At 40.1% G+C, this 14,669-nt stretch overlaps 1 protein-coding gene across 1 annotated transcript; it reads left to right on the forward strand.

Annotated features, from left to right (window-relative positions):
• Positions 1–954: 954 nt before the first annotated feature.
• Positions 955–1,968, forward strand: LOC115736723 (protein BPS1, chloroplastic-like). Its single transcript, XM_030668551.1, has one exon. It carries the CDS (start codon positions 955–957, stop codon positions 1,966–1,968), a length of 1,014 nt encoding a protein of 337 aa, XP_030524411.1.
• Positions 1,969–14,669: the final 12,701 nt, after the last annotated feature.

Below are 14,669 nucleotides of genomic sequence, written 5' to 3' on the forward strand. Positions count from 1 at the left end.
GCTCCAAACATCAATCGTTCCCTCTAAAATATGTATTCTAGGTCCTAGTTGCTTTGATGATTTTCAAGTTTTAAATAACATTTCAATGATGATTTACCATGAATATTCACAATGGCGGTCTTCACAATCCGTCGTTGTATTTCGACAATTGAATATGTGGCATTGTAAGATGCCATCGTCGTTCAATAAATATCGATTTCCGTGCTCATCGATGAATTGGCCTGTGTATGACACAGCTCATGTGCAGGGCACATGACTATTCATCATTCAGTGTCACTCACGTGGCTTCTTCGATCAGGTGCCGGCACACGTACATCGATGACTAGGTTGAGTCATTTTTCGGTGTCAGCATCTACACACATCAATATTATCTTTTAAAATGTTACCAATATTTTTTACACCATCTGGTGAGCAATAAATTTCCTTCCACATATAAATACTAAACACATTGACATATTTACTTTTCAACATACTGCCAATATCTATAGCCAGTCATTGACGAACTTACTCATATTCGCTCCGCTGCACCACGGGCAAAGTGAAATGAAATAATTGTTGCCAAAGTATAAGGAAAGTGTTTATAGCCCCACATTCAAACACATTCATCCATGTGTAACTTGTCTGGATCATTTCAATGACTGTACTTTTGATTATCCGCAGTGACGCGTTGCTGCTGTTTTTGGTATTGCAAGCCAAATAGAGAGAGAGTTTAAATTGAAAATAAAAGGCAAGTATATCTTGAGGAGAAACACCTTCTTTGGCCTTGTGTTTAATTACTTTCCAAGAATTCTCCTCTGATTTTTCTTGCATTCCTAAGAGAATACACGCCGCCCTATATAAATACCGCGGGCGCTCACACCCCGTACCCATCAAAACTTTCCACCACTTTCTCGTCTCAGTTTTCCCGAGAAAAACAGAAAATAAATTCTGTCCTCTTTCATATTCTTCGACAACATGTATACGCGCCTCCTCTCTCCCGGCGACAAGAAGGGAGCAAAGCTCACTGCCGAGGAGCTAGAATCTATCTCCAATTCCTTCAACGAGACCCTCCACTCTGGGCTCTGGGGCCTGACCCCTGCCTCCGCTACCTTGCCATGGCTCTCCTCCGCTATCGCCATGCTCACCGTCGCTCACTCGGCCGTGAAATCCTTGATCTATGAGCTGAAATCGGATGGTGGCAACAGCCTCTTGTCGTGGTATTTAGACAACAGCGTGAAGGTCCTAGACGTCTGCAACTGCATCTCCTCCGAGATCGAGCGGCTATGTCTCCACCACCTGAACCTGAGGATCGCAATTCAGCTGCTCCGCTCGGAGGGCAACCCATCGGAGGAGGAGATTCGCCAGGCGAGAGATTTGCTCGCAGATTCGGAGGGCGAGGGCGGCAGTGGATCTGTGAATTCCACAGGCGACATCGAGAAGCTGATCAAAGACTTGGCCACGAGCATTGGGAAGCCGGCTCTGCGGGGAAAGGACACGCCTGTGGACGGAGTTGTTCAACGAGCGGTCCGAGCTATCAGCTTCGTGACGGCTTTCATCACGGGAGTGATATCTTCGGCCTTACACTCTTCCTCGGGGGCGGTCGTCTGCGTCTGCGTTCCAGAGGAGTTCCCCTGGGGCGACTCTGTCCGCTCAATCGAGTCCACAGTTATTGTGGAGTCGAGACGTGGCGAGGAAAGGGATAGGAAGACACGAGTATTGAAGGAGCTTGACAATGTGGGGGCTCACATGAGGCACGTGCTTGAGGCCATCGATGAGGTGTTGGCATCGGGAGGCGGTGGAGCGACCACGGGGAGGCTGAGGGAGGCGGCAGTCGGACTGGAGAAAGCTAATGAGGCGATGTTGGAGGGATTGTACCGGCTGCGGGATGGGGTGAACGAGCTGTTCATGATGGTGGTGAGAATAAGGAAGAAGATGGTAGACGAGTTCAGAGCGAGCCTGTGGGAACGATCATTACCGAAGAAATTGTGACGTCCTTAAATTTAGATGTTTGTATTTTGAGGACTTAGAAGTTGATAATTGGTCGTTCTAGGTCGTCTGTAAGAAAAAGTCAAATTTAAATAGTCAAACTTTGATTCGTAGTATCGAGACTCGTCATGAGTAAATTTAGTCTTGTTCGAACCCTAAATGCGAAAATCCCAATTTTTTCCTCAGTCGATTGAGTCAATTTACCATTCGATACTCATTTGTTAAATTGCCCTTGATATTATGCTTATGAAATAAAAAGGTGTAAATTTGATTTGAGTGGGCCCATCTTCTTTAGCCCTCCATCACTTCAGCCGAATACTTCCCCCTAGACATGGCCACATTGGAACCGAGGCTCGGAACCGGCCCATTGACCGGGCCCACGGTTCTGACCCGTTTATTATATTAAAAAAAAAGGCCCTGGACCATGACGGGCCGGTGGGGCAAAGAACCGTGGGCTCTTTGCCCGGGCCCACCCCCCCCCCTCGGCCCACCAAAAAAAGAGCAACGGCCAAATTGGCCGTTGCAGCCGCAAAAAAAAAAAAATTGATTTGTTTTTAATTCTTCTCTATAAATACCTATCATCTTCCTTTCATTTTTCTCACAAATCCTCTCCACAATTCTCTCAAATTCTCTCAATCCTCTCAATTCTCTCAATCCCGCCTCAATTCTCTCTCAATCGCATTTTCGATCAATTATCTCAAAAATGGCAAGTGGAAGTAAAAATACTAGAAATGGCAAGACGACTATGGGAGATTCCGAGTATCCCATTCATGAATATGATCCTCGTGAGTATATATGTTGGGAAAACAATGATGATAATATCAATGTTGTTCCGATTTCGAACGTCGAGCGCATCCCAACACAAGAAAGTCTTCATCCTCCTACTCGTGTCGAAGAAACGTCGACGGCAAATGAGCCGAAACGGAATGGTCGAGATAATACATCCGACTTGTGGGTGCACTTCGACAAGGTACGTGATGAAGGCGAAGGTAAGTATAATATAAATTGTAAATATTGTTCGCAAACATATAAATTTACGAAAGGAGATGGTTACGGAATATTTCGTCGGCATCTGACGAAAAAACATCCAACGCAAGCGGGGATCGACACTACGCAACAACAAATTTCCGGGTACACCAATGCTAATCCTCATCCTTTATTCCGTTACAATGATGCACTTTATAAACAAACATTAGCTGAATATGTTGCCCTTGATCATGCTCCGTTTACTACTGGTAAAAATTTTAATTTTGAAATATTTGATAAATACTGCGTTGGTTCCGCAAGCACCAACTATTCCAAAAAATACTCTTAAACGCGAAATTTTTCATCTTTATAAAAAAGGAAAAAAATCTTTAGCAATTTTTTTTGCAGAATTCAATGGACATGTGCATTTAGGTAGCGATATATGGAGTGATCCTTGGCAAATTCATTCTTATATGGGTGTCACGTGTCATTGGATATGTGACAAATAGACCATTCAAAAAAGACTTATCGTATTTCGAGTTTTTAATGAAAAACATTCAGCTCATAATATTTATAGAATAATTAGGCAAGTTTTAGAAGAATATAATTTGATAAATAAAGTATTTTCAATTGGTTTTGATAATGCCGCCACAAATATCGCGTCCATTCCCGAAATAGAAAATATTTGCAAACCCACTTTTGGCGGACATTTTTTTCACATTAGATGTGCTTGCCATGTTTTAAATTTATGTGTACAAGATGGTTTACGAATTCTTGACCCTTCTCTCGCCCCAATAAATGGTGCAATTAAATTTTTATGGAATCGTGCCCATTTTATGAAAGCATAGGGAAAATTTTGTAAACAACATGAAAGAAGGGTAAAAAGGTTTCCAAAAGATATTCCGACTCGTTGGAATTCTACCTACAAGTTGCTTCATCAAACTTTTGATTACAAAGATTTATTATGTATGTTTATTTCACAAAATATTTCCGAAATTACTTTACTTCCACAACATTGGGACGTTTGCAAAAAAAATTTAGATTTTTTGAAATTTTTTAATGATGCTACTAACACTTTATCTTGTATTTATTATCCTACTACACATTTATTTTTAATAGAGTGTGTTAATATTGGTAGCGTTTTTAGTGAATATGAAAAAAGATACTGAATTAGATCGGACTATTTTAGTAATGCGAGAAAAATGGTTGAATTATTATTTCCAAATTCCTCTTGTCTATTTAGTTGGTATTGTTTTTTTATCCATGTATTAAATTAAACGGTTTACTAGATTATTTGAATATGTATTATCATGATTGTTTACATTTGGAAGATTCAATAGATATTTCAAATATACAAGGACATGTTAAAGAATCTATAATAGTATTATATGAAGAATTTTGTAGTAGATATAGGTTAAGTGATTCTGAATCTTTACAATCTCCCCGCTCACATAGCGAAACCGGTAGTTCATTTAGTAGAGGGTACAATATGCTCAAGAGTAGGCAAAAAAAATAAAAAGGGGCAACATGTAGTATTTCTGAATTAGAAAACTATTTAACCACTCAATTTGAGTTTCGTGATGCAGAACATAGTACAGATTTCGAAATCCTAAAGTGGTGGAAGAGTCATCAAATCGATTACCCAGTTTTCGCCCTCATCGCTCGCCAGATATTAGCAACCCCTTCTTCAACGGTTGCAGTTGAACAAACATTTAGCATTGGAGGATTAGTTTTGGACTCTCGCCGTTCAAGATTAAGCCCAGAATCTGTGGAAGTTCAAGCTTGTGTCGACGATTGAATGAAAGCTAAATATTGACACCAAGAGCTGAATCGAGAACACGAATTTTTTAGTGAGAATTGTGGAGACACCACCGCCACGGGTACCACAACGGGTAGCGACGATAAACGATGAGGTAAGTTGGGGTTATCAAAGGTAAAAAAACTACATGTGCTTTGATTCTTCTATCCCCAAGAAGATACGTAGGCGCTTAATGATAATTCATTAAGTTCAAGCCTATTCATCCTCTTTTTTTTCCCATATTTTATTACAATGTACAAATTTATTATAATTTATAATTTATTATGTTTATTTTATTATTTGTTATTTTAAAAATTAAAATTAAAAAACAGAACAGGAATCGGCCCAGAACCGCTGGTTCCAAATCGGAACCGGAACTAGCGGTTCCGGTGAACCAGCCATGTCTACTTCCCCCCTCCACATGACATCACCCTTTGCTGATGTTAGCTTGGAAAACCCCCAACACTTGCTCCCCACGTTCCCTTCTCTCTATCTGTCTCTCTCTTTTTGACGCGACCGGCACAGGCCCCCTCCTCCTGTTCACTTTCTTCTTCCTCTTTAGTCTTCGTCTTCTTCATCCGCTTCATCGTCCTCAATCTTCTTCTTCTTTCCTTGTTACGTTGCACGGCGCCCCTCACCCGACCACCGCCATCGGTCCCCGCATCGGCCCCGCGTGCTACCGGCCGCCCTTGAGCTCCGCCAGCCAAGTCGAGTCGGCCGTAACCCCCAAAAGCAAGAAGCCCGTGCGACGACCACACCTACCCCACCTCTCGCCCGGCCGCCGAATCCGTAGATCCGGCACCTTAGACTCACCTCGACGACCCCGAGCCACGGCCGCGCCTCGCCGATCGCCAATCTCACCAACCCGAGCCGTTCGACCTACTTCCAGCCACCCCAGCCATCGTTCGGTCATCATTCCAACCGAACCGTTGCTGGAGACCCCCAAAATCCGATCACCACAGCCCGTCCAACCCTCGACAATCGTCCCGTAGCCATCCCGTCGTTGTGGCTCGAACCCCGAGCCGCACCCTCACTCGAGCCCCGACGCTCCCGCCCTATTCAGGTTTTCCCTGTCTTGAGTGCCCTGTTTTCATGCCTTGTTGCGGGGCCGAGCCTGGTTTTGGGTTGAGCCGTGTGGCGATCGAGCTCGAGCCTTGGCCGAGAACTTGTGCCTTTGTAGCCCGGCCCGTGTGCCCGTGAGCTTAGGCCGTGCATCGGGAAGGTGTGCCAAGCTTGTGTGCCGAGACCACGGACCAAGTGGCCGAGAATTTGGGCCCACGTGACCGAGCTTCTGAGCCCGCGATCCAATTGAGTCCAGGTCGTGCCCGTGCTGTGTCCAAAGTCGTGCCCGTACCTGTGACGAGACCGGAACCGAAGCTCTCTTGCTCGAAAATCCGACCCGAGCCTCCAATCGCCATCCGAGTTTTCTGTGATGTTGACCCATAACCCTCAAATTCAGACTTGAACTGCTAACTCGAAGCCACCCTGGACCCGAGCTCGTGACATCCACGAACTAAGCCGAATCGAGGCGGAACCGAAGTTGAACCACGAGACCTTGAGCCCAAGTCAACGCCATCATACCCAACTCGACATCGACCATCGGAGTTTGTGAGTTAACCCCTAAACTTTGAATAGGGTGTTAGCTTCGTTTAAAGCTTAGAATAATTATTGTTATTTGCCGATTAAAATAATTGATTGGTGTCGGATATATTTATTTAATTCGCGATCGGATTATTTGTCCGAAGTTGGGTCGGTTGTGTATTGAGGTGGCAATTAATCAAAGCCTGGATTAATTGACTGAAATGGATTAATTAACTAAAGCCGGGTTAATTAATTAAGATAGATTTAATTATTTGTAATTGTGATCTATTAGTTGCTAATTGAATCGATTACTTATTGCCAAGATAATTAATTATTTGTCAATTAATTATTGGATTATCATTATCGGACGATTGTTGGATGATTGTTGAGTGTTATGATTGATGTGCATTTGGTGACTGATTACCCTGTTTACATAAGCACATCCGGTGGATAAACTATGTATATGTCATTGTGTGTGAACTGAAATTTGAGCATAAAAATGGCCTCGAACCAAGTTTTGAGCATGATCGTTTGTGAGTGCATTGAATTAAATGCAAGGATAAGAACCGGCTTGATTGTTTGGAATACTTGTGTGGTCATATGATGAGATTATACGGTGCCGGTCGTACGGTTTTCTAGTAAGTCCGTGCCGTGCCGGTCGTACGGAATAACATGACTTATTAGACGCTAGTCGCAACTTGTGAAGGACCGAAGCCCCTACAGGAATTCCGAATAGTTCCATATCATGCCGGTCGTACGAATCTTACGGACTATTGGACGTCGTCATCAGAAATAAGGAACGAAGCCTGGTCACGCCAGTAGACACCGCCGGTCGTAGTGTTAAACACTATTAGTCATAGTGTTAAGCCACACCGATCGTGTGTGTAGGGCCCGATGGCCTTTAATAACCGAAACACGTGTAATACATTATGTACGAGGTTGTGACGAGTGTTCTAGTTATTTACATCGGTTGTATGTAAATGATTGCATGTATACATATGAACTGTTCGTCGTGTGGACCGAGGCGAGGTAAGTTTGCAAGTGATTGAAGATTCACTGTAATATTGTACTTAGTCTTGTGGTAATTATAGCATGGCGTGAATTGCACACTATTAATCTGCTATCAATATTATCCCGCATGTTTAGGATGCCTTGAGCGAATCAGTGTCCTACTCGGACTTAGGCGTTAAGCGATGGAGATTTTATATGTCACCCCGTTGTTGTCAACCATTTTTTAGGCCTTAGCTATGGAAAGCTGGAAGTGAGCGTGGCTTCTTTTTGAGTAGCATGTCGTAGTATTAACCCCCAACCCCGAACCGATATTTTTTAGGATCTGTAAAAAGTGGCCCCGAGATAGGGCTTGTATGTACGTACTTCCTAGGGTTAACAATAAATAAATAAAAATGATCGTTGTGTTGTTAATTGATGTGATTGCTTGTTTGACATCCTACTTTTCTATCCCCGTAGATTTTATAATTGTTTGGGAGTTATATGTTCCTCATGCACTTAATAATAAAATAAAAATAATGGGTCGATGACGTGCCTAGGACGTCGTCCTTTTTGACCCGAGGCTATTTGGTAGGGTTGTTGCAGGGCCCGAGGATCGGGCGTGACAGGTACCATCGAAGCCGGGCCAAAGTGAGTAGGTGATGGTGATTTAGAAATAGACCATACTTTAGCCATAGTTTAAGAAATTTGGTGGTGGATTAAATTTTGGTGCGTATCTTAGCTGTAGTTTTCACATCTTCGTTGTCGATTAAATTTCGATATTGTATCTCTCTATCATCTCATTTTCTCGTTGATTAAATTCCGGTAAAGTGCTTTGTACTTCTTCGTCGATTGAATTCCGAAAGCAATTATGTTCCTCATCGCAACAGAGTCTATCTCCTCTTAAGAAAACTAAAGAATTTATTTCATTGAAAGAGCTCACCATGATCATGATAGTGATAAGAGCATTGGTAGCCTAACAGTACTGTAAGGTAACCGTGCAAGTCAGATCACGTATTGGGAAAGAATTGATTTTTATTTCAAGAAACAAATCTACTCATATCATTCAAGGTGGAGAATTGAAGGCGGAGAGGCCATCGTTCCATTTGGAAAACTTACAGTACCGCCAGCTCATCATTTCCCTAATGGTAACTCCAAAATTGTCGAATTTCAGGTTTTGTATTGTAGCGTGAGAACAGAAGTTCACTACATTTTTGGGATGTTTTCTTTTAAAGTCTATCATTGTAGACATGCACTGTGTGTTCTTCATCATAATGGGGTAAGGAGGTAACTATCTGGATGGAGAAAGAATTTCAAACGTTTATACCTTTCGAGTTTCATAACTAAGAGTGTTAATTTTGACAATCCAAATGAATAGTATGATCACTTATTTAATCGTGCTATCCCGATTGTAGAAGAAGTTCCAAATCTAGGGAGCATTTCAAATTTGCATTCAAGTACTTGAGGAAGCAAATAAAAAGATTCAAACTGCGGATCTCAATTGGGCTGAAGAGCATCCAATCCACTTCCACAAGAATGATACTAAAAGCATCCATATAAAAGAATCCAATCTGAGGAAAGACATATAGGGCATGTTTGGCAACGATTTTGATCCAAAATGTAATTCTAGTAAGAATCATATTTTCAGATTATGTTCCCTATGTGATTTTTATAGAATCAGAACGCCTTTGATAACTACACAAAATTTTATGTTCTTGGAAACAACAAGAATTCCTTTTTTAGAAAATTTCATCTTTTTTTAAAATTTTTTAAAAATGTTTTTTTATCTTTTTAATTTTTTTAATTTTTTAAAATTTTTAAATTTTTTTAATTTCCCCCACCCCCTTTTTAAACTTTTAAATTTTTTTGTTAAATTTTAAAGCTTACTCTTGAATTTAATTTTAAAAAAATGTATTTAAAAAAATTAGTTGTTAGTAAATTTGCAAATCTAATTTTAAATTTTTTAAATTTCAGAAGTCCACATGGACTTAATCTTTTTAAAAGAACTGATACTTTGTTGTTTTTTTTTTTGTTATTCTCAAAATTGGTTCTTTTCTTTAGAATCAACTTTTTTTTTTGCTCCAAAATTGTTTCCGGAAACATAATTAAAATCAAAATCTCTTACGTTTCTTTTTTTTTTTTAGAACAAATTAGAAAATCAGAATCATTGCCAAGCAGGCCCTTAGCCACCAACATTAAATCAATTCAAGAATCCAATTGAAGAACCTCGTCGAAAAGCATCTACCAACGTAGATTTATCGATGTTACAGTAAAAATAAGCTGTTTTATATTGTACTGATTAAAATTAGACCCAATGCACTCTAATTTACAACTTAAATGTTTTTTACTAACAATCTTGTTAACGTGATGTAGTTTTTTCATATATTTATTTTCAGCTTGAACTCTAGCATTCTATAATTTGATAGTAGTTTGCTAAATTTATGCATATGAACTTCTTGCAGAAGAAAACAATCTGCCAGGACAAGGGTGCAAGGAGTTTCATTAATTTTCACTCTCCTAGGAATTTGCATCAAACGGATTATCGTAGTTATTCTCAAAATCTGATTTGCAATCAAGAAAGAATTGAGGGTTTTCAATCATTACTGGTACTTACTATTATTTTGTTCTAAAATAAATTTATTTACTATTAACTTACTTTTTGCCATATTTTTTTTGTCAAAACTTTTTTCCATATGAAATCATATAAAATCATATGTCACGTGGTTGTGTAAATCTTTTTAATGAACCAAATGTTAGAGCTATATCAGGTAAAATTTGTATGGATATCCACTGAAAATCTCTTTTTTGCAAACTTTGGCTTTTGATTCAGAAGAACCTGAGATTGACCATGTAATGTTTGAGGTCCTTCCACATCTTTATCTACAAGATTCGAATGAATGGGATAATTTTTTCGTATACTAAATCATGATTCATGTTTTGATGTTTTCTTTGATTGATCTATTTTTTTAGAATTAATATCTCTAGTCTTGATCTTAGATCACCAAAGAATCCTTACAGAGCAATTTGATTCGACCTAAAAGACTGAGGAGCCACTCAGTACACAATGATTTCTTTGTTAGTTGTAAAACCACAATTTCAAGTGTTTTTCATTTTTAAATTTTAATAGATCTTCTCAATTCTCATGACATTAACGATTTCCTTTTAGTTAGTGTGACAATTTTCTACTTGTGACTAGCTGTATTTCTGTACTTAATTTACTTTTTCCTTTCATATTCAAGAAATTTCACGGACTGGGATTTGTGAGAGTTTTCCTTTTAGATTGGTTCTTCTTTGACCTTTTTAAATACTCTAATCTTAAATTAAGACAAGAAAAAAAAAGTAAACAGTGGAAAGATTAAAAAAAAAGAGCTTAAACCAGACAAAGCAGTATGCAAGTTCCTTACATTAAAAAAGGGAAAATTCTAAATATGTGCCTCAAGTGTCCTTATTTTTTCATAAGGGCATGAAGTGAATATTGTCTCAAAAAAGGGACTGAAGTGCTGTCATTGTCTCAAATAAGGGCCTAGCCATGTAGTCTCAAAAAAAGGCATGGCCTCAAGGGCAATTCCATCATTTCCTTTCATATTTTTATTTGTTTATTTTTTGTTTCATTGCTGATCTTCTTCCTCAGTTCCTAGTTACAGTTGATCCCTCGTTGCTGCCGCCTTCATCCCAGCATCAGGCCCTCTCCCGGCAACTAAACAACACCTTTGAGAACAAAAAAAAAAAAAACACCTTTGAGTAAAAGGAGGAGGAAAGCAACCAAACTTACCCAGATGAAGCCCTTCGACCCCTGTGAAACTTAAAAACCCGGAAGACGATTCTCCGCCAGACGATTCTAGAGGCCTTCGAGATCTCCGCCACGCTGGACCGTGCCGTCGCGCTTGAGCTCTGCCGCAGCATATAGGGACGATTGCTAGAAATTTTCAGTTAGGTAATTGTAATTTGCACGACGGTCCCTCCAGACTCGAAACCCAAGGCGCTCAAATATGCAAGTTGTTGAAATTCCATATATTTACTCATGGGGAAGAATATGAACAGTGACAAGGTCGGACAACAGTATTGAATGATTCCTTTTATCTGGAAGGAGATGTTCGATAGAGGAGGAGGTCCGCGGTGAGCCTGTGTTTGTGGCGTGGTGGGTTGCTTCCACCGGACAAGAGAAACAAATGAAAACTCGGTCAAGAACATGAAATTTGGAGAAGATGAACTCAAAGCTTCTCTGAGCGAAATTTGGAAGAAGATGAACTCGTCTAGATCTGGGAGAAGGACGCTGCCCTCTCTCAATTCCCCCATCGCCGGCCATTGCCGACGCCCTACCAGCAATGAAGTGGCGGCCATAGACAGGAGGGGCCAACTATATTATTATTATTTTTAACTTATTGATTTTTTAATTTAAAAAAAATAGAAAGCATGAAAAAATATAAAAAAATTATAAAAGTAAATGACGATATTGCCCTTGAGGTTATGTTTTTTTTTTTAAAAACTAAATGACTACTTCAAGCTCTTATTTGAAATAGTCATGGCCACTTCAGACCTTATTCAAAATAACGTCCACTTCAAGCTTTTATTCGAGAAAATAATGGCACTTTAAGTCCTTATTTAAAATTTTTCCATTAAAAAATATGACTAGTATTAGACCATCAGGATTTTAATCTTACGACACCGTTATGATAGCCGAGTCCTTCCTTTTTTTTCGGTACACAACAACCAGCAAAAAATGGATGGTACCAAATATTGTTTACAGAATACAATTGAATCTTAACTTTTTCAGTTTAGTTCAATCAACTAATAAATGTTCTTAAAAAAGTGCCATCAAATATTTTCAATGAATAATACCATAAATTACCCACGTCACTTTTTTTTTGGTCAAAACCTACGTGTTACTTAAAAAGTGTTTATCTGACATGCTTGAATTGCTTTTTCAACATAATTTAAGAACTTAATTATAATTTTTGAAAATGGTATAAGACACAATTGTAGCAGTCGAAAAATTTATGACTCAATTACACTTTTGATAAATATTTAGTACTTGATTGAATCAACTAAAATGTTTAGAACTCAATTACGTTCCGTACATAAATAAAAAAAAAGGACTAGCAGTACAATTTTCTCGAATAGCCCGTACATATTCTTGCTTGTGATCAAATCACAAGCACGACTCTCACTTTATTGTTTTCCTTCGCTTTGTTGTTCCTGCCGGGCTTCGACGGCTTCTTCATCGATGGCCTTTTCCTGGTCCTTACTCTGAACTCACCCACCGTCTTTTTCCTTTATCGCGATCACCGTTATGAACCACTCGTTCACCCGTCCCCCAATCAGTCTACCTACCCAACATCGCCTCGATCACCTTTCTCCACCCCAGTCGTTGCCTCTCTCAGCCTCCCCACCCTCTCTCTATCGCCTCTCGATATGTCATCTCGTTGTTCGCTTCAAGCTTGCACCTCACGTGCACTTCCACGTCATCGACCTCCTTCAAGACCAGCAGCTTTCTGTCTCTTTCCGCATCCCTTGGGGTGACTATATCCAATTGAGTCAGCAGTTATCACAGTAGGGATACGGCAAGGAAAGAGACGGGAAGACTTAAGTCTTGAAGGAGCTCGACGACATGGACGCGTACACAAGATTACCTGTATCACTTAAAAAGTGTTTATATGACATGCTTGAATTGCTTTTTCAACATATTTTTAACAACTTGATTGCAATTTTTGAAAACGGTATAAGACACAATTGAACCAATCGAAAAGTTTGTAAGCCAATTACACTTTTGATAAGTATTTAGTACTTGATTGAATCAACTAAAATGTTTAGAACTTAATTACACTCCGTACATAAAATAAAGGACTAGTATTACAATTTTCACGAACAACCTGCACATATTTTTGCTTGTGATCAAATCACAGGCGTCACCCTCACTTTATTGTGCCCTTCGCTTTGTTGTTCTTGCCTAGCTTCAACGGCTTCTTCATCGATGGCCTTTTTTTGGTCCTTACCTTGAGCTCACCCGCCGTCTTTTTACGTTCTCACAATCAATGTTATGAACAACTCGTTCACCCGACCCCCAATCGATCTACCCATCCAACATCGCCTCGGTCACCTTTCTCCAACCCAATCGTTGCTTCTCTCTGCCTTCCCACCCTTTATCTGTGCCCTCTTGATGATGTCATCTCGTCGATCGCTTCAAGCTCGTGCCTCACGAGCACTTCCACGTCATCAAGCTCCTTCAAGATTAGCATCTCTTGTCTCTTTCCTTGCCGCGTCCCTCGGGGTGACTATATCCAAATGAGTCAGCGGTTATCACAGAGTTGGGATGCGGCAAGGAAAGAGATAGGAAGACGTAAGTCTTGAAGAAGCTTGACGACATGGAGGAGTGCGCGAGGCACATGCTTGAGGTGATTGACGAGATGTTAGCATTAGGAGGCGGCGCAGAGAGGGTGGGGAGGCTGAGGGAGGCGGCGATTGGGCCCGAGAAGGCGATGAGGCGATGTCGGAGGGGGTGGACCAGTTGAGGGAGGGGGTGAACGGGTTATTTGTAACAATACTCAGGATAAGGAAAAAGAGTGTGGTCAGTTCAGAGCAAGGGCACGAAGAAGGCCACCATTAACTCGATCGCACACTAGGGAAACTCCTCAGGATGCGGACTCCGACGACCGCCCTTGGGGAAGTGTACAAGGCCGAAGATATCATTCCAGCGACGAACATGCAATATTTATATAGGGTGTGTGTTTTCTTCTAGGAATGCAAGAAAAATATGATTATGGAAATAAATCGAAACCATTATTAGTTCATGTTTTTCCGACCTCTTTATATTTAGGACGCGATTCACGATATACTTGCCGTTTATTTCCTAACTAAACTTCCTTTTTATTTGACTTGCATTTGCAAAAACAACATCAACGCGATGCGATGGATATTATTATCAATAATGTGATCGAGTATGGGAAATATATTATATCATGATCTCGATGCATTTGAATCTAATACACATGCAATGGTAAATTATGTAAATCCCACCTCATCTAATAATTCACGTGAACCTGCATAAAAGAGTCATCATCATCATCATTCATTTCTATTCCTTGCGATTCTCTCTACAATGAAAGTCAGTCTTCTTTTATTTATCCCTATATCTCGGTAAATGACGATTGCTACACTCTTTTGCTTGCACTCAAATCTCAGGTATCACCTCCACTTTGTTGCGTTCTATGGCAAAGAAAACCTTCAATGGCATCTCCGAATAGCTGTTTCAGTGCGCTCCCTCTCAACCAATTTTTTTTTTTTTTTTTTTGCATCATGTTTGAGTCACGTTAACGTCACGTAGGAAAGAAAAAATGAAATAAAAATTCACGTTATCATTTTCCATTAATCAAGT

Source organism: Rhodamnia argentea, chromosome 8, assembly GCF_020921035.1.
Source record: "Rhodamnia argentea isolate NSW1041297 chromosome 8, ASM2092103v1, whole genome shotgun sequence".
In the NCBI taxonomy this organism is placed as follows: domain Eukaryota; kingdom Viridiplantae; phylum Streptophyta; class Magnoliopsida; order Myrtales; family Myrtaceae; genus Rhodamnia; species Rhodamnia argentea.